General features: G+C 43.0%; 1 protein-coding gene across 3 annotated transcripts in view; it reads right to left on the reverse strand.

Moving 5' to 3' along the window:
• Positions 1–2267: 2267 nt before the first annotated feature.
• The window catches only part of arhgap29a (Rho GTPase activating protein 29a), a 41375-nt gene continuing 23228 nt past the window's right edge, over positions 2268–20414 (reverse strand). For 2 of the 3 annotated variants that reach the window (XM_023279231.3, XM_023279233.3), the window contains 16 exons: positions 19600–19664; positions 19407–19517; positions 19186–19266; positions 18524–18700; positions 17888–18025; positions 17527–17717; positions 15178–15347; positions 14034–14162; positions 12069–12167; positions 11619–11782; positions 10499–10687; positions 5483–5620; positions 4971–5206; positions 4550–4865; positions 4342–4450; positions 2268–4220 (listed from right to left, as the gene is read on the reverse strand). In XM_023279231.3, the coding sequence (XP_023134999.2) occupies positions 3271–4220; positions 4342–4450; positions 4550–4865; positions 4971–5206; positions 5483–5620; positions 10499–10687; positions 11619–11782; positions 12069–12167; positions 14034–14162; positions 15178–15347; positions 17527–17717; positions 17888–18025; positions 18524–18700; positions 19186–19266; positions 19407–19517; positions 19600–19664 (3263 nt within the window). In that variant the 3' untranslated portion in view covers positions 2268–3270. The remainder of the gene's footprint in view (positions 4221–4341; positions 4451–4549; positions 4866–4970; positions 5207–5482; positions 5621–10498; positions 10688–11618; positions 11783–12068; positions 12168–14033; positions 14163–15177; positions 15348–17526; positions 17718–17887; positions 18026–18523; positions 18701–19185; positions 19267–19406; positions 19518–19599; positions 19665–20414) is intronic. The other variant, XM_023279232.3, reaches the window with a different exon arrangement.

Below are 20414 nucleotides of genomic sequence, written 5' to 3' on the forward strand. Positions count from 1 at the left end.
GCCCAAAATCTTAAAATTGACCAGAGCATGAAAAAATAGTATTTTTTGTCGGCAGTGTCTCACCTAAATGGTAAATATTATTTTCACATATAAGCATACACACTCTCACTCACACATAAACCAGTACATATACAGGTGCTGGTCATATAATTAGAATAGCATGAAAAAGTTTATTTCAGTAATTCCATTCAAAAAGTGAAACTTGTACATTATATTCATTCATTACACAGAGACTGATATATTTCAAATGTTTATTTCTCTTAATTTTGATGATTATACCTGAATACTAATGAAAATCCCAAATTCAGTATCTCAGAAAATTAGAATATTGTGGAAAGGTTCAATATTGAAGACATCTGGTGCCACACTCTAATCAGCTAATTAACTCAAAACACCTGCAAAGGCCTTTAAATGGTCTCTCAGTCTAGTTCTGTAGGCTACACAATCATGGGGAAGACTGCTGACCTGACAGTCGTCCAGAAGACCACCACTGACATCTTGTACAAGGCGGGCAAGACAGAAAAGGCCATTGCTAAAGAGGCTGGCTGTTCACAGAGCTCTGTGTCCAAGTACATCAGTAGAGAGGCGAAGGGAAGGAAAAGATGAGGCAGAAAAAAGTGTACAAACAATAGGGATAACCGCACCCTGGAGAGGATTGTGAAACGAAACCCATTCAAAAATGTGGGGGAGATTCACAAAGAGTGGACTGCAGCTGGAGTCAGTGCTTCAAGAACCACCAACACAGACGTATGCAAGACATGGCTTTCAGCTGTCGCATTCCTTGTGTCAAGCCACTCTTGAACAAGAGACAGTGTCAGAAGCATCTCGCCTGGACTAAAGACAAAAAGGACTGGACTGCTGCTGAGTGGTCCACAGTTATGTTCTCTGATGAAAGTAAATTTTGCATGTCCTTTGGAAATCAAGGTCCCACAGTCTGGAGAAGAGAGGAGAGGCACAGAATCCACGTTGCTTGAGGTGGAGTGTAAAGTTTCCACAGTCAGTGATGGTTTGGGGTGTCATGTCATCTGCTGGTGTTGGTCCACTGTGTTTTCTTAGGTTCAAAGTCAACGCAGCCATCTACCAGGAAGTTTTAGAGTACTTCATGCTTCTTGCTGCTGACCAACTTCACGGAGATGCAGATTTCATTTTCCAACAGGACTTGGTACCTGCACACAGTGCCAAAGCTACCAGTACCTGGTTTAAGGATCATGGTATCCCTGTTCTTAATTAGCCAGCAAACTCGCCTGACCTTAACCCTATAGAAAATCTATGGGGTATTGTGAAGAGGAAGATGTGATACACCAGACCCAACAATGCAGAAGAGCTGAAGGCCACTATCAGAGCAACCTGGGCTCTCATAACACCTGAGCAGTGCCACAAACTGATGCCACGCCGCAATACTGCAGTAATTCAGGCAAAAGGAGCCCCAACTAAGTATTGAGTGCTGTACATGCTCATACTTTTCATGTTCATACTTTTCAGTTGGCCAACATTTCTAGAAATCCTTTTTTGTATCGGTCTTAAGTAATATTCTAATTTTCTGGGACTTTGAATTTGGGATTTTCATTAGTATTCAAGTACAATCATCAAAATTAAGACAAATAAACATTTGAAATATATCAGTCTGTGTGTAATGAATGAATATAATATAGAAGTTTCACTTTTTGAATGGAATTACTGAATAAACTTTTTCATGATATTCTATGACCAGCACCTGTATATCCACACACATCAGGCACGGATAGCCAGATATCTAATCACTGATGCATGACATCCACTACAGTAGAGTTATTTTGAAAAGCTATATGGATTATTCTTTGATACAAGTATTCCCTCCTCAACAGGTTAATCAGAGAATGTTTTTGTCTACATATGTTTTGTTTAGCATAAGTAGTTTGAGCAGTTATTCCAGAGGTAATGAGCACATTTCCACCAGCATCTGTTTTGGATTTATTACGCAATATTTCAGGAGAACAAATAACAATTAAGACAATATATAGAAGGCTTAGGAGATTGTTGGTTTAGAGAAATTACTGCAAATTATGTGCTTTCTTTGAAGTTGAAATAATGTCCATTCTAGTGGATGTATTATTTATTATTATGCATGAAAGGCTTAATTTCAACATAACAAAATTTTGCATCCTTTTCTAGTCACTGAGTTTACGGTATCATACAGATCAGAACTGCATAACTTCCAGAAATCAGAATGTGTCTTTGTTAAAAACAGTTGCTACAAGTTTGAGACACAAAAAAAACCCCATCACAGCTGAAAGTTGTAAGATATATTTTAATAAGTTACAAAAGGGTGTTTGTTTTCATGTACCTGTTTTCTTACACTGAACTTTTCAACATTCTGTCAACCTTGTACATTACCATGAGAAACAGATACCATTTAAATAAATGATGTACTTCCTAATACTTACATAGAACCTGTAAGATTTCAGTTACTGATAGGACTAATTAGGTTGCAAAACACAGCTTTGGCTATGAAGAATGTAAATGTTATATTAAAATCAAGAATAACAATGCCAAGACAGAATCCAGTGGCATTTCTAAAAGCTTTTCAGAGAAGTTGACACCATCCAAGTTCAACAGTATAAAAACAAGTGGATGTTTACCCTTTGCAACTGGTGCTTCATAACATTACCAAATGCCAGTACAGATACCCAGTACTGCATGTAACAAATGTCATTATATTGCTTTATACAGAGGTTATTAGCAAAATGATTAATTATAACCTACGCGTAACAGTTTAAAACACTCTTACTCACAGTAGGTAAAACACACGACTCCGACAACGATTTGTGGAAGAGTACTGATGTCATTTAAGTGCACCAAAATTTTTTCAGTGTTGTGGCTATATGCACTTTTGTAACTTCTCAAACATAGCTTCTTTTTTTTGGTATATAAACATACATAGATACTGAGCCTGTAAGAACTTTATACAAAATATTCAAACAAAAAAAATGTAATTGCACAGATTCAAAAAAAAAAATTATAAATATTCTGACCAGGTGCCAGAGTGTACTGAGCGAGTGATTGGTAAAATGAAGGATCTGTGGATCATGTTAAAAATACACAGCATTTTAAGTGCATCCTGTTTGTCTTTTGAGGACTGAAGGTACAATAGCAGGTATGATAACTCTACACACAGTGCCCACAATCATACGTTTTCTTTGCAGATGTTTTCTTCGTGTTTCTCTAAAATCATATGGCACACATTGTCTTTATTTGACCACTGAGCTCTGATAGACCATGACTTATGGTGGATTAAACAAAATGAGCCTCTCTGTGTTCCACCTCTTGGAGGCGTCTGGGTCTGAGTCTCTGGTACACCGGTTTGGCCTGGTTTGGGCCCAGTTCCTCAGGGCTTGAACTGGGAGACTGAGAGATGGCAGCCTGCTCCTCCTCAATGTCCCCCTCAAGAGGCTCATCCACAGACACCTCTATCTCAATCCCCAGTTCCTCCTCCTCATCCTCATCGTCATCATCCTCCTCATCCTCTTCCTCAGCGCTGTTAGCTAACACACAGTTCTGCAGCGCCTTAGCTTTGCTCCCCGACGGAGGTTTGTAGAAGGTTCCCGGGGGAGGCTGGAGAGTCCTGGGAGCCCTGAAAGCTGTTGCAATGGGGCTGTACTTGGTGACATTGTCCTCCCTTCTCAAAGTCCTGCTGGGTCGCACTGCGACTGTGTAAGGTCTGTTGGGGTAGAGGGTGCTAACAGGGTTCCCTGTAGTTCCCAGGGAGAAGGCTGACGGCACAGAGGCTGATAAGTTGCTGGCGTCCACAGCTGGACTCTCTGTGGACGAACTGGCCACGATTCTGACAGTTCTAGAGGAAACATCGTGCTTGTACTGTTTGTCCCACGTTCTGCGTAACGTCTGGGTGTCGATAAATGTACTCCGGAAATGCGTGCCAGCTCGCAATTTTGTATTTTCAGTCTCGTCCACCTCTTCGATGGACTGGTCACAGCTGCCCGCTCTCCTGTCATCTTGCTCGCCGCTGTTCCGGGTGTTGTTATCGTCTATTTGGCCTCGGCTGAGGATCCGATCGGCCGGCAAGCTGACTGGCCGAGAGGAGAGTTTGCTGCGTGGGTGTCGAAGCTGGACCCTGGTGACTGTGATGTGATGAGAACGACTGAGGCCTCGCTCACCAGGTTTGGGGATGTCAGGGACACTTGATGACAAAACTCCATTGAGGGTCTCTGAATCCACTTCATCAGCTTCAAACAGAGACATTAAAGAGGTTTAACATTAACAGATCAGGTGAAAGGGATGTGGACTTCAAACTAGGGCAATCATATACTTAATAATAATGCTTTCTAGCTTTGCAACAATACTAACCAGGTTCAAAGTCACTTCCATCGAGGCTCGGCATCGCCTCCTCAACCTCAGCCAATAAGTGCGAAGAAGGAATAATGGAAGAATGTCTCTTGAACACCTTAGAGCTCTGCTGTAAGGGTAAAAAAACAGAAATCAAATCATCAATCTACCATTTAATATCAAATCACTGATTAACAGTTATTTTTCATGAAAACCAAAGACTATTTACCTCTTTAATGTCTCCCAGCGACTTGGAGTGCCTGCTCAGCCGCTGCTCCTTCTCCTGGTGGGTGAAGCGGGTATTGGGGCGCGAATGTACATCAACCTCTGTGGGCGAGGTACCGCTTAGAGGACTGAGGGGGGTGTCAAAGATCATCTGGTAGTGTCGGATCAGGAGCTCTACAATGAGTGCCTGATAGGGGTAATCCACCAGAGAGGACAGGGAGACTTCAGCATCTGCCTGCCTCGGCTTGATGAGCGTCGGGCCGAAGATGATGCCCAGATTGCTGGCTGTCATCTTGTTCTCCTCTGATCGCTCCGTCACCCTGGAGAGAGGAAGGACATCATTAAAATGCATCATATTCTTTTTTTCTCTCTACCGAATGTCTAAGATTTTGTCTGGTTTGTTTTATGAGTTATTCGATGGATACCTGTGAAGATGCTCGATGAGGAACTGCAGTGTCTTGTGATGAGCTGGAGGCAGATGCCTCAGCAGATCCTTGATCTTGAACAAGACTCGGTTGAGCTCCACGCTGACCTGGGCCGGGTTCACAAGGGTGGGACTAAGCCGCAACGCTTCTAGTTCCTCCACTATGATACTCTGGCTCTCCTTAGCCAAACCGATGAAGTCGTTATAGTAGCGGAACAGGATGAGCGGCTCTGGAAGCTGGAAAGTGGGGAGGAAAAACGAATTAGATAAACAAATGAATCAAGGAAGCCGACAATAAACAGAGACAACTGAAATATGTACGTAAATACACAAGTGGTACAGAATTAGAAACGAGATAAGCACTGAGGGGATGACAGGCGGGAATTATTTTCCAAAAATAAACAAAGAGAAAACAAACACCAAAGCAGCGAGCCTGCTTTGGACCACTTCCTTTTTGGGTAGCTGTCTTACAAAACTTATTACATGAAGAATATGGTGTGAAAAGCAGCCAACCTGTCGCAGGTAGAGTTTGAGGACGTTGCTAATGTCGTGAGGATACAGTTCAGAGAGCTCCACCAGGTCCTTGCCATTCTCAAATGCCTGGCACAACTTCTCCACCCGAGACTTGGCACCGTTCACCCGGTAGATACCCTTCAGAGCACAAAAACAAAATGCATTCAACACAGGAAAATCAGATGCAATTTTCTCCATCACCATGGAGAAAGTGGGAACACACAGCTGCAGAATATTAACGGGACCCACCATGAAATGAATGGAAATTTACATGGTTGAACTACGGATAGATCATACAAATAACATTTCATCTCAGTTTTTAAAAAAGAAGCTACATATTAATTTGTTCCAAACTACAATTCAGTGACAGGTTTGTGCTTGCAAATGTAACTAGTGCATCATTATCTCTTAGGGTTTATCATTCATTTTGACACACTGGGTAAATTCTGTCAACACACTCTGATTATCCCTGACAACACTGACAGCCTCTATCAATCATGTGTTATTTTACACGTTACAGTCACTGTATTGGATCTCCTTCAATGAGGTAAAGATAAAACTTTTGATACAGGCAACAGGGGTTAAACTATTTACAATTTGACATGAAGAATACCAATAGTCGGTGTCAAACGTTTTGTTTTAATTTAGTTAAACTAGTCTTCAGTGTTTTCATGTCTACTGTTTTACCATTTTGGGACCACAATGGAAAGAAGTCTCCCTTTAACATGTTATTTATTGGATTTTGTCTGTAAAGCATCAAATCAGGCAATCAATAAAAATCATCTTAACTTTGATTATATTTTTTTTTTTTTTTTTTTTTTTTGTCTGCATTTGTTCTCATTGTTTAACTCCACAAAAGGGGAGTCAACATTTTATGAGATTGATGCATATTTTAGTCTTGCAGCCAAATATTTTAATATTTAGTGCATGTGTGTGACCATCACCGGCCCTCCCTGAAAGCTAAGCAGATATTCTTTATTAGAATTCCCTATTATGAGCCAGGGAGGGCAGTGCTACACCTCAGTGATGTGTGGGGGAAACAAAGACTGGACAGGACGAACAGGACGAACAGGATGAACAGGGATAGAAAATAACAGGCGTTGCTATTGCAATTAAAGATTGTAAGGTGGTGTGTTATGCCCAACTACTAATTGCCCATCAATAAAAAAAAATAAATAAATAAATAAAAATTTGAAAAAAGAAAAGAAAACCAAACCAACACAAAAGAAAAAGAGATTCAATAATAAATGAACAAATGGTACTGAGCACCATAATTGTGGGTGTCTTGATAGTATAGAATAGAATAGAATAGGCCAGAAAAGGATACTAGTGCGAGAGAGAATGAGTTTAGGGTAGAGACTGGAGAAATTCTCAGCACATTCTGGCGGGACCCATCAATCGCTGAAATGGGACTCGGCAGTAGCTGGCAAGACCTGATCAAACATGCAAGTGTGAAGAACCCCGAAGCCCAGAACAGCAATCACGGCAAGGCAGGGCCAAGCCAACAGGGCACCCCTCCCCCCGGGCCGTAGGAGCCACAGGGCGGCACCCCCAGAGAGCCACCGGGGCCACCGTGAACGATGCGAACCCGGAGAACAAGAGGGAGCAGCTACTGATACCCCCTGCGCGCCCAGACCGACCCAGGTGGCCCGGGGCACGAGGACCCACCCGCCACCCAAACCCCAACCCCGCCCACCCCAGTCCCCACCAAACCCCCCACCCCACCACCCGACCCGCCCACCCCCACCCCCTCTCCCTCCCCCGAGGGGGCCAACGGCCCCACACAGCCAGGAAGCCAGACACAGGGGCCGAGCGGCCCACCGAAGGGATGGCAACCAGCCCATCACAAGGCAGGCCACCACCGGGAGCCGGCCAGAGGAAATCGGAGCCGGGACCCGATGTGAGTCCAGAGGGTAAAAATGGACAGTGTGGTGGGGCCCGGCGACGCCGACAGGGAGGCACCCCGCATACCCCCCGCACCAGGCCCCAGGTGAGCGCAGTACACCCAGGGCCCCCACTCCCCGCAATGCGCCCTGACAACCCACCAGGACAGAGCCACCACATGCCACCAGCCCGCAGTACAGCCACAGCGCCCACCAGGACGGCCAATCCAGCCCCCGCAGCCCACCAAGAGCCATCGCACCTGCCCGGACCCGTCGGGCACGCAGGAGAACCCCCCCCGACCACAGCCCCCAGGCCCCGGGGACCCCCCAGCCACAGCAACACGGATGATGGTCCACCCCCGCCACACCATAGCCATAAGGGGGCCGGGTCCCACCAGTGAGGCCATATTAGTGAGATCCCCCCATTACTCCCTGTTAATATGTCTCCCGATCCCAGACTGGAGACATTATCCCTGCACCGTGATAGTGTAACCCTGAGTGTCATGTGGTGCATTAAAAGTGGGGAGGCTGGGCGAGGCGTCCAGGGGGCGGGCCAGAGGACCACAGAGGATGGCTACTCTGCAGCCTACCCTGGCCCAAGTTCCCCGAGCCGTCCCAGACCTACCCCCAAGGTGTGAGTGTATGTGGTGCATTAAAAAGAAATTAGAGAGCAGGGGAGGCAAGCAAGAGGGTGATGGGGAAGAGACAAGGCCGTAGAGCCCTGCCATCCGCCCCACCACAGAGCCCATCGTTCCTGCCCCCACCTGCTCTCGGGGCCCTAGCTGTTGTGTCCCTATATGTGCCTAAGACTAACTATATACAGTGACGTGTGGAGTGTGTGAAGTGCACAGTAAGAGGCAGTCTGGTGTGGATCCGGCCCATGAGGAGAGAGCAGCGGGGGAGACAGGTAGTAAGACCACCGGTACTGATGCAGAGGGCCCCCAGAGCCCAGAGGCAAGAGGCCAAGGTGAGCCCACACGAACCCGACCGGCACGGCCAGCACCGAAACCCCCAGAAGTCGCAGCGCTAGAGCAGCGCCCCGGTAGGCGCCACAGCCCCACCACGGGCCAGCCGCATGCAGCACCCCGCCCCGGAGGGAGGACCAGGCCGCACCACTAGGAAGCAAGGGCCATGAGCCCCCACGCCCACCCCGGAGCCGGCACGTCCAGGATGCAGGGCGCCCACTCCGCAGCACCACCGAGACCCCACCCACCCCACCACTCCCCAGGACAGCACCGGGCCCGGACAGAAGCCCCCAGCCAGCAGAAATTTATCTCCAGTGGCGGCACACAGGCAAGTACCAAGGCCTGTGCCCGGATGAGCCAGAGCCACCCCCCCAGAGAGACCACCCGGCCCCCATGCCAGACCCCCAGGCAGCGGAGGGCCCCCAGCCCCCCCAGGGGAGGGAGAGGGACGAGGACGAGCGGCCAGGCAGGAGAGGAGGGAGGAGGAGGGAAGCAGAGCAGGAAGGGACAGGGGAGCGACCGGAGGGCCGACCCACCCCAAACCCCAGGGCCAGCCAGGGCGCCCCAGAAGAGACCAGCCGCCGCCACCCCCAAGGCCCCAGGAGAGCGCACAAACCCAGCAGACCCAGGACTCAAAGGGAGAGACACCGGGGACACCCACCCCCAGGCAGAGGGGCCCGAGCCACGCAGGCCCCGCAGAGCCAGAGAGCAACCCCAAGAGCAATAGGGAAGGGACACCACCAGTGTATGCACACAGCCTTGAAGTCCATGGTGCCATCCTACTTAAAAAGGTAGAGGGTTAATAAACTGAAATAAAGCAGAGAGAAGTCAGACCATACACACAGACAGAATAATAATTACAATTTTATGAGGGAAATGGCATACGCCCACATACAAGCGGAGGCTATAGATTAATATTTATTGATTTAATAAATGGAGACCATTTTTCTTTGAAGGAGTCCAAATGGTTTTTTCTGATAGCAGATATTCTCTCTAGTGAAATGTGTTCTGTGAGGAGGTTCAGCCAATGGATGATGTTGAGGGCTTTCTTATCTTTCCAGTTAACTAAAATTGTCTTTTTGGCAATGGCGATAGCTGCAAGTGTGGGTTGGATATGAATGTCTGGAAGGGCTGTTTGCGTTAGATCACCAATTAGGCAAACGTTCGGGGAATGTGGAATCCCGCAGTCCAAAATATTGGAGAGTTTCTGCGTGATTGTTACCCAGAATTGATAGACGGGTGTACAAAGCCACAGAGCGTGAAAGTAAGTGTCAGTCATGTTTTGGGTGCATTGCGTACATGTGTCTGAGCGTGAGAAGCCCATTTTATACAGTTTATATTGCGTTATATGCGTTCTGTGAAGCACCTTAAATTGGATCAATTGTAAGTTGGTGTTTTTAGTCATTTTAAATGTGTTTTCACAGATTTGGGTCCAAAAATCAGAGTCAAAAGATTTGGATACGTCTTTTTCCCATTTTTGAGTTGGTAGGTGTATAGAGTGTGTCTTTGAGAGTAAACCATAAATTTTTGAGAGATTCTTCTTATTTCTTGGAGAGAGTTTCACAATGTAGTCGACAAATTCAGGTGGCTGTAAATCCGTTGGCTGTAAAGTAGTCTGAAGCGATGGAATTCTACTTGTAATAGTCTTCTTTACCTGTAGGTACTGAAGAAAATTTCCATTTCTTATTTCAAATGTTTGGAATAAGTTTATATATGTCCTAAATGTGTTATCATCCAGAAGGTGATGGAGGTGAGTGACTCCTCTCTCTGCCCATGTGCTGAAATAAAGAGCTATTTTGTTGTTTGCAAAATCAGGGTTGTGCCAGATTGGGGAGAGTATACTGGGTTTTAATTGGGAGCCTGTGGTTTCCAGTGCTTTCCACCAAGCAGACAAGGTGGAAGCGATCATAGGGTTCTTGAAGCAGGAGTGATGTTTAAGGGCAGAAGTGATAAAGGGAAGGTCAGAGATTTTGATCTGGTTACAATCTAACTGTTCTAGTTCCAGCCAGGAGTTATATTCTTCATGAGGATGTATCCATTTGGTGAGATATTGTATTTGGTTGGATAAATAATAATACATGAAGTTGATTATATTTTTAACATTAATTCAACCAGTGGAAGCCTCTATAGAGCTGTCAGAAATAATTATATGATTGACTGAAAAATACCTTGATGTTGAGCGCTCTGTTCTCAATTTCTGATGTACACTTCCGGATGATGAAGGGGATGCCATCCGGACTGTTCTTAGCTGCCTGTATGAAGTCAATGCCGAACAGGTGAAGCCTCCCTTGGAGCTTTTTATGGCCGCATTGGATGGCCAGGGTTTCCAGACACTTCTTATGACAGGCCAGCGAACACTGCAAACATAGTGACACATATCCCAGTTATGAAAACAGAGTAAGAAACTAAGTGTTTCCTGTTTCATCTTTCTAGCTACAGATACAAAATGACAAACCAATCAAAACCAAACGATTGTCTGTATTGTCAGTGCAAATCTGTAAAAGAAACTGCATGTACAGACGCTGTGTCTTGCCCTAAAGCTATTCACAACATCAAATCCAGCTGGTTCAGACTTTATATTCGGGCACAAAAATCTGTGCCGATAAAGTAGCTATTTTGTAGCTATTATTTTTATTGTGAGCTACCTCTTGAATTAAGTCCAAAAAGCCAACAAGGAAACTTCACTTCCAGTCACCCCTTGAACTAGGACCACTGAATGACTCCCATACGCTGCAGTGAGTCGCATTCTCACATCAGTTTCTTGTCAATACGTCGAGCAGCATTACATAACATATTTTATAAAGTTTTTTCCAGTAACCGCTCTGTTATTGTCTGGGTCAGTGTATCTAATAAATACGGACAGAAACTTGATCTAAAGTCAACAGCGGAGGAGGGGGGTGCACAGGGATGATGGAAAGGACTCCTCAGAAGATGAACAAAAGGTCTTCAGTTTCCACTGGCCGTTTCCCCGGCTGAGAGCAGTTGGCGGATTTGGTCTCTGAGGAGAGCTCGCGGCCATTTTCAACTTTTCCCTTCATTCCCTTATTCAAACATTTTGATGAGGGGAGAGGTGGCGTTTCTCTTTTGTCTCTGTTTGATTTTTGCCTGCCACGAGTGATAAAGAAGCCGTTGTGAGACTTTGGCAATCTCCATCTTGGACTTTTAATACTCTGAATGCTGTGGACGACATTCACTAAAGGTCCAAACAGACGGTCGTGGTTGGATGGTGTTTTAGTCTATTAGTTGTAAGAAGAAAAAGATCAGAAAGAGAAAGGAATCCAAGGTTACCTCCTCGCACTCTGCTCCGTGAAACACCACCAGGCTGTCGCACTCGCGGCACTTGGAGGGCGCTCGAAGCTTCCTCAGCTTGTGGGTTTGGGCTGCTTTGGACATCTGGGTGTTTCTAAAGGGTCCTGGGGAGCTGGCGGTCTCTATTATCATCTCACTTAAACCTGCAGAATGAGAAGAGAAAAATGGCATTTCAAGAGACCAATTCCCATATGTCTGATCAAGAAAACACTTCAATGAATACAGAAAAGATAAGAGAGCATGCATAATGGGAGATGTGGCCAAGGTACTATTTTTCAATTACTAAACCTTTTGGGATAATAACAATAATAACAACACAACTAATTCAATACATGTAGCACATAGAGGACACTGTAAAAACCATACAGTATATACAGAACAATAGAATAAAGGTATGACAGAGTGTGGCGTTAAATCAGTCTGACTCACCGTTATCAGAGGGGGAGGGAGGCTCTCTCTCATCCAGGTCATCAGCAGACGACATGGTGCCGGTGGAGGGGGTTCTGGGTAATCTCCTCTTGAAGTCCCCTGAACAGGAGTAAGGCAGGACACACCAATAAGTCCATTTCTTTACAGTCATATCGAGTCACCTTGTTTGTCACTTGCACATTGCAGTTGCAAGAATGAAAAGGCGCTGAGACAATTTTTGAAATTTAAAAGCTGAAAAGGCGTGGTGAACTTCCTGTAGTTGACGAGTATGAGCTTAAAGAAGGTGATTGTTGGTGATTCACACCCACATTCATGCATCAATCATTGCCCATAGGCTCATTATAATAGTGATTATTTTTTGATAAGCCCAATAAGGAGGCTAATCAGGGATAAACGCCTACATCATTCACACTGTGGAGGTTGGTGGATGGAGGCTGCAGACACTTCAGCACAACTGGAAACAACATGACCCCATTTAATGTAATGGAAATAGTGTACTAACAATCTAACATCCTCCCCCAGGCAGAGACAGTCCTGATCTTACTGTTCCACTGAAACATGTAAACAACTAATTCTTGCACAGAGGCTTATGTAGGGAAAAAAATTTATTCATCACTGTGTGAATAACTACTGTCCTATGCTGTTAAATCAACATCACCAAAAAATATTCATTAGTAAATGTATAATAGAGCAATTTAAAGCATCAGCAATAAAAGCCGAGTCAATAAGAGAAACACTCCTCAAGGTCTCAAATAAGTTAAAAAGAATTTCATTTAAATTCTTTGCATTCTGATTTAGAGAAAGAAAATAATCTGCTTGTTTCATGAACTGGCAAATTTTGAGGTTCTGGGCTACTTTTTAAAGACAAATAGAAAGAAAGTGGCCAAAACACAAATTTCAATGATTCTTTAGCTACATTTTGTCAATCTGAGGTCAATGCAAATTAGTGCATATTTAATGAGATGATATATCACTTGCTAATTTAAACACAGAATTTCAGGAAACTTGAAAAGCAAATAATAATAGTTTTAATGCAAGTAATCAGTTGGGGAATTTTTATGGTGATATCCATTAGTTAACGTTTAGAAAAAAAATGTTTAGCTGCAAAAAATCTTCACTTCAGTATCATATATCAAACTTACATGCACCAAATTTACACACGCAAGACTTCTATATTCTTACGGTTTTTATAGAGGGACTTGTTCATGCATCATTCATAGCCTGATTTATAGAACATTTTATTCCTAAAAACTTGCAGAACTTTTCCATAAATTTGTAGATTTCTGTTCTACAAATTTATGCAAAATGCAAGCAAAACCTGTTAGAACTAATTCAGAAAAGTGGGACACAAACAGAAGACACTCCCAAAAATAGAAAGTGCTGCAAATACAGGATGTACAGCCAAAGGCAGCACCAATACAAACAACCCAATAACATGACAGAAACATGCTTCAGAGCAGAAAACTGTAGTACAACAATATTCCACTGTGACTGTAGTGTAGCACAGCGACAGGGGAAACACAAGGAGACAACCAGCCTCAATCAGAGCAACTATTTTATGTGTATGAGTACGTTGTAGAGTGATAGAGTTGCATAATGTTCAACAAAGAGACACCACTGTCAGTGGCTGCTAAGGCCCAAGATACTGAGATTAACATGCCAACAAAGTTGGGTGAACATCAAGTTCACGAGAAAAAAAAAGGGCGCTGCCCACAGTCAGTGTTGAGGAATGTCTCTGCTGTCATTCATTGCTGTCTGGTGGTTTTATCAATAATTTAAGACTGATACATGTGAACTAGATGATGTGGAACTTGGCAGTGAACATAAAAAGTGAAATACGTTATAATAAATGACAGTTCAAGCATTCCAGTATCTTCCCAGAACATTAAAATAGTTTGTTGTGTTGGTAATTAAGTATCCTGTGCTTATTAAATGTTCAGTTGGGGAGTGTCTTCATGGTCCTACCTGGGCTTGCAGTGGGTGAGTCCATGGATCGGGACTCACTGCTCCCTCCACCACTTTCCGAGTCGCTGCACATCCCTCCACCCTGATTGGCCGAGGTCCAGGGACGAAACGGAGCCTGAATCCGAAGAGCTGCATAAAAACAAATGACAGCATTGAAAGATAAGAAGTCACATATCAGTGCTGTGTTGAAAAAGTGGAACATATGAGTTCATTACAGACTATACAGAACGCACCGTTGTTACTGGGCAACCTGTTTCCATTTCAGGTCACGGAAACTTAAAAAACATTTTAATTTCTGGTAAAAAGAATTTATTTCAGTGGGTATATATAAGAATACTATTTGGATGTAACACTTTCTACCCCAGGCAGTTTCTGGGTATTTTTTTTTTCCTGTCACATTTTTACTCACTGTTGGCTCATTCTTTCACTGCAATGTGAAAACAACACAACCATGGCTAGAAATAGAGACAACTCAAACACATCTTCTGTGTAATATGACAGAGTATAATGACATAAATCATAAAAAAGAAAACAAAAGTTGAATTTCTTTGATAATTAATGCATTTTACAAAACTTAAAAATATATGTGGTATCAACATGTACTAACATAAGTGTACTGGAAAAATGTTTGTTACTGCAGAATCAGGAACAAGTTTTCTGTTGTGCTGAGGAGCTCACTTTTTTTTATGATTTAACAGAATCCTAGCTACTGTTAACTGTTCATTTTTGGCAAATTGTTAAATGAGACGTGGAATAAAATGATTTTAATGAAATATCATGATTTTAAGACTAGATTTGGTTAATATTTCTGGCAAAACCAGAATTCACATATGAGTAGTTTAAGTACTGTTGGAAAGCGGAAAATTCCAAGGTTTTTTATGTTTTTGCATTTTCTGGCTGATAAGTGGTGTCATTTTGGTGACACACAGATTCAGCCATATTGAATCTGGCAACACTAAAATTTGGTTTACTGGGGAAACCATGAATGTAGAGGGTGCTGTGTCTGTTCTATAAAAACATCCATCCAGCTAGAATTCAAACCTCTAGCAAGTGTTTCTGTCTGATTCAAAATGGCATCATGTTGTCTGTGTTCAGGCACTTGTTTCTGTATGTGAAATAAACTGCTGAATGCAAACTGGTGTACCTTGACTGTCGGTGCTGCCATTGGAGCGTCTTTCTGCAATCTTGGCGTGTTGAGCGTTGATGGGACTGTCCACTTCGTCTCCACCCAGGAGGTCAGAGGTCACAGAGGCCTGCGACAGGTTACTGTGGGAGGAGTGGCTGCCAGTCAGTGAGCGCTTGTTGAAAGGCATCCTAGGAGGAAAAACAAGGAAGGAAAATGATGACATGTGTCGAGACGGAACTCACAAGACAGTAGAAGATACTGAGCAACACTGAGCACTAAATCTTTCACTGAAACCCCACAGGAATTAAGTTTCATATGACTGAATGAAGCTGGTTGTATTGAGGGATTTTCAGGCTGACATCATTGATACTGCTGAGTAAAATCATAGTGTGTCATATCCAATTTTAGACTTTTATTAGATGAAAAACCTCAGGAGACTACTCTAGATACCGTGAAGATTAAGATATTCTCTGTGCTTGAAGGAAATATTACTGATCATCATCATTTATTTAAGTAAAGTCCTCTTAAAATTTAGAACACGGTGAGATTTTAGCTATAATATTATTACTGATAGATTATTCTCCAAAATTAATAACACTATAGGGTCTCAGTCATAATATGTATTATAGTCAGATAAATTAGTATTCAACAGTGTTTTAACTTTAATATTTAAATTACTTAAGTAAATTCACATCATAAATGACCCCAACATTTACACTAATTAGTTAAATTTTCTAACCCTGATCATGATCTTTCTTTTTTTTTAAGAGGAAGGTATTTTGTCTTAATTGTTTAGTGTAAAAAACACTAACTTGACCAAGCTATTTTAGATTCTTTTCATTTTTTTATGTTTGAAGTTGTTGTCATTATTTGTATAATATGACTTTTGTTCATTTTGTAAAGCACTTTGTAACTTTGGGGGAATAAGGTTTTTTAATACAGATAAAAGTCTCATTATTTTTTTTTAATCGGTGGGCTTTACAGTCTTTTCCAATACACTGAACCCTTGATTCTTCGAACCTAAATTCAGAGAAGGAAAAACTCCATGGTGAAAAAAAAAAGCTGAAATCAGAGAAAAAAGAGCGCCGCAACACTGTTTTCTGGATATGCTAACTACTGCACACATTATAATCATTTAAGTCCAGCAATGTTACAGTCCAGGATTCTTGTCTAACACTAACATCACTCTCTTCAGACAACTTTTAACTTGATCAGTATTTATAATTCCTCATCTGCTGCTGCACCAAATTGCCAAATGTATCTGCAAATTCTATCAGTAATCACAAGATCCCTGAATAATCCTGATATCATGAGATCCGTCCATCAAGGCAGCAGTTAATCAACGATGATTAACGGACTCAGATAGCCTACATTTGCAAATGATGTCAACGATTGTTTACCCAATTATCCTGCAGCATCTGACAATATACAATAAGTAGGTCAATGGTCTATATTTAACCTTTTTAAGGACAATGCTGTGGCTGCATGTGAGAGTGGGTGGGTGGGTGTGTGCGCCTAAGTTTCATTTCCTCTCTCCCAAGCTGAATTCTTTTGATCAGAGGGATCAGAGTTAGGGGGGGCGGGTGGCAGAGGGAGAAAACTAAGTGAGAACAAAGCACTCTCTTATTTCCATCTGTCTCGTATGTGTGTGTGTGTGTGATCACAAACCTGTGTCAACAAAACTCTCTCATAAAGGAAACTACCTATTTTTAACCAAAGCCTTCACAGGAGCTGGGTTCTAAAAGTGCCACAACTGCAGAGTGACCACTGTGTTCTTCACCGTAGTCAGTCACAGCGTGCACGGAGCTGAAAAGCTACTGAAAATGTTCAAAGAGGTTAAGTGCACTGATGGTAAGCCCACTGGCCCAGCTCCTCTCTCCCGTGACCACAGTCATTTCCGCAGGAAGCCCTCTCCAACCCAATTGTTTTACGTTTTCCAAAACAAGCTCTTTCACTCTGTCTCTCCACCTCTCAGCAGCCAGGTCCACATTCCCAGAGAGGATTACAGCTACTCAGTGGGATTGCCTTCACAACACATGGAAATACTGAAATGTATTTCCTGAAAATTTTAAATTTATCTAATTAAATTGAAATTTAGCCCCACGGAGCGCCGCAAGTCTGACAAATGAATCGCCTCCCTTGATAACATCTGTTCAAGTAAACACAAACACCATTAATCTAACAGGACTGACGTAGTTCAATTTAAAGGAAGCATCAGATTTCACTTTAATTCAATGATGTTCCAGTAAAGCTCACCAAGTGTAGAGCCATAATGTTCAAAAGGAAAAGCTGTGATCAGATTAGAATAGCAACCACAACCATCAGACTATGGTGGGAGTCTTTACTGATTGTATCTTGACGTCTCACCCTGTGTTTTGCGTGGCAGCGGTATCAAACGAATGAGACTCCAGGCGAGGCACGTCGGTGGGCAAACTCCTGACATAGTCGATGTAGCGCTGCCCAGGCTCGTACTGCTTGGCGTTTTCACACAGACTCTGGTGGTTGACGGGTAGAGATACAACCTGGGCCTGCTGGAGCTGAAACCAGTTGACAGTCACCTGAAATAAGAAACAATCAGCATTATCACGTGCACCACACACTCCCCTGTCTACACGTATGTCTGACTCTCCGGTGTCAAGATTTAGTACATTATCTGAATTATTCAAGCTGGTTTAAGTTCAGATTAACATGTTTGATGAAGATATACAGCTCAGATATCTGAACTCACAGCCTTGAGAGTGAGGTCGCACTGGGAGACCATCTCTCGGATCTGAGTGATGATCTCGCTCTTGGTGTTGGCCAGATCGATTCTCTTCACCCCAACGTCAACCTGACAAGCTTTGCAGTGCTCCCTGGCCTCCTCAGCCTGAGAACAGAAAGCGAATCATTAGAAATCTCAATTCTGTGGCTGATTGAATTAATGTGACGGATTCAGGAAGTTTAGTTCCAGCTGTCGGTGAAACTGTCAGCAGTTGATGAACCAAAGATGCTCAGTAGGACAGAAAACAGGAGGAAAAGCAATGAGGTGTAAATGAAAGATGTTCTCTGGAATAAACTGCAAAACGCATAGCTAAACACTGTCAGCAGCATTTTTCAGTTCTTTCAATGTAGACAAAAAGATCAAGCCACTTCTCATCCCTGTAATCCCTTTGCAGAACTTAGAACTGATCACAAGACCTGAAGGAATTTAACAACTTTAAGATTATATTGTGTTTCAGAATGTTTTTCTTGATCATGCTATTGTGAGGAAAATCTATTGGGAAAAAAAAGATGAAGAATTCAGATAATACAAAGCAAACTGCATGTGTTCAGGGTCCACAGAATGTAAAAACCTGCATCAGGCCCTACAGAGGAGGAGCTGTACCTTCTGCAGGGCCTCCTCCTCCAGCCTCCGCCTCTTCTCCAGCTGCTTGGCTGCTGCCGCTCCTCCTCCGGCCTGCTCCTCCTCCAGTCGGCTGGTGGACACTTTGGCCTTCTCGTATTCCTCCTGCCGCTGGGTCTGCAGCAGCCGAGCCTTCCTCAGAGCGCTGTCTGCTTCGTGCTGCAGGTGTGCAACACAGTGAGTTCATTAACAGGCCAAGGCAGGCATGACAATAACGCACGTCACACATAAAGTAAGCGGACAAAAAAAATCCTCTTTGGAGATCAGAATAAATGCTTGAGAACTTTAAACATATATTTCCCTCATGTCATACAGACCAGCATTATTTCCACATGATTAATGTTAAGTGACTTTTTATTATTATTTTTAATAGCAAGTATGGAAGCTTAACCAATAAAAGCATTTTTTTAGAAATAACTAATACCTATATTAGGGTTATTAGTTTGATAAATGATTCTGTCATAGATGGAGGAGAGTAATTATCCTGACAAGCTGCATGTCTACACGACAAAACAAAGCATTTGTTTGTAGGTTAGGCACTCAAAGAGCTTTCTTGGACTGAGTCTCCAGCTCAGTGAAGCTTGTTATTCAGATATGTGTGTGTGGCCCTCTTCAAAGATCAACCATCCTGACTGTCCACTCACCATTTTCTTTTGCTCTCTCTGCCACTGCTCCTTGACCTCTTTTCGTAGTTTGTCCAGCTCGTTCTTTCTGGCCAGGAGAGGCTGCAAAGAAACGCATAACAGCGTCACCACACCCACCACGCAGTCAGTGAGACTTTTCGTTTTCATTATACAACCCAAGACAATTTTTGTCTTGGGTTGTATCTTTTTTTTTTAGTGCAGCAGATGCTTTGATGAGTTACCTGTATGAATTTGTTGCTTTGGAGTACTGCTGCAGTGTGAAGTACCAGCTGGCTGTATTCAATGTCATTTTTGAAAGCTGTCGTGTAGATCTCACAGAAAGGCATGAATTCCTTGAAAGAGGAGGAGAAAGCCTTAATGAGAGATAGCAGCTAAATTATAACAGCAGTGTGCAAAGCTGCTAAATCCACCTACCTGCTGACTTGCAAGCGACTTGGCAGTTTCAGCCATTTTGGCGTAACTCTTTGCACACTCGATATCTGCAAACGGACGACAGCGAAGTTGAAATGCAAATGTGGGAACATACACAGTGTGTGCAGCTCGTGAGTTTTCCACTGGCATGTGAAAGTGAATTGTGCTTCCATTTTGCATCAACTATTATATCTTAATTTTTTTTAAAACAAAGCTTTTCTCAATAAATCAAACCATGTCCTTGAATCATGTTACTAATCTATAAAAATAAATTAGTGAAGAAAGCGTTAACTCAGTGGATGTTGAGCAAACAAGCTGATAATGAATGTAGTGTGCAGCCTGACTGAGAGCTCTGTGTAACGAGTATTAGACTGAAAGCATTCATTAACCAATCTACCAAACAAAAGCTCTCACACTACAAACTCAACCTTGAGCCTGTGTAAGACTTCATTGTTTTAAAGTACAGCTTAAATGATCAACAAGCCTCAAATAAAACCCCATATTTGGCTAAACCTCTGCATTTGGAGATCCATAACTGTCAAAAATGACATTCAGATTGAAAGTAATTTAACACATTTCTGGCCAACTAGTGATGCCTGGAGCTGCTATGTTTACGACCGACTGACCACATGATCAATAAAAAAGCAGAGAAAATATCCTACATCCAAGCTCTAGAACTAAAGACAGAGATTAGTAGAATAGAAATAGTATTATAAACGTGGCTGTTTACGCAGGTGAAACTGTAGTAAATTAAGTGATGCAGTATATAAAACAGTAAAACTACCTGTTTCCATTCACAATTATACCTTTTGAATCTT

This window comes from Amphiprion ocellaris, chromosome 22 (genome assembly GCF_022539595.1).
Source record: "Amphiprion ocellaris isolate individual 3 ecotype Okinawa chromosome 22, ASM2253959v1, whole genome shotgun sequence".
Taxonomy (NCBI): Eukaryota; Metazoa; Chordata; class Actinopteri; family Pomacentridae; genus Amphiprion; species Amphiprion ocellaris.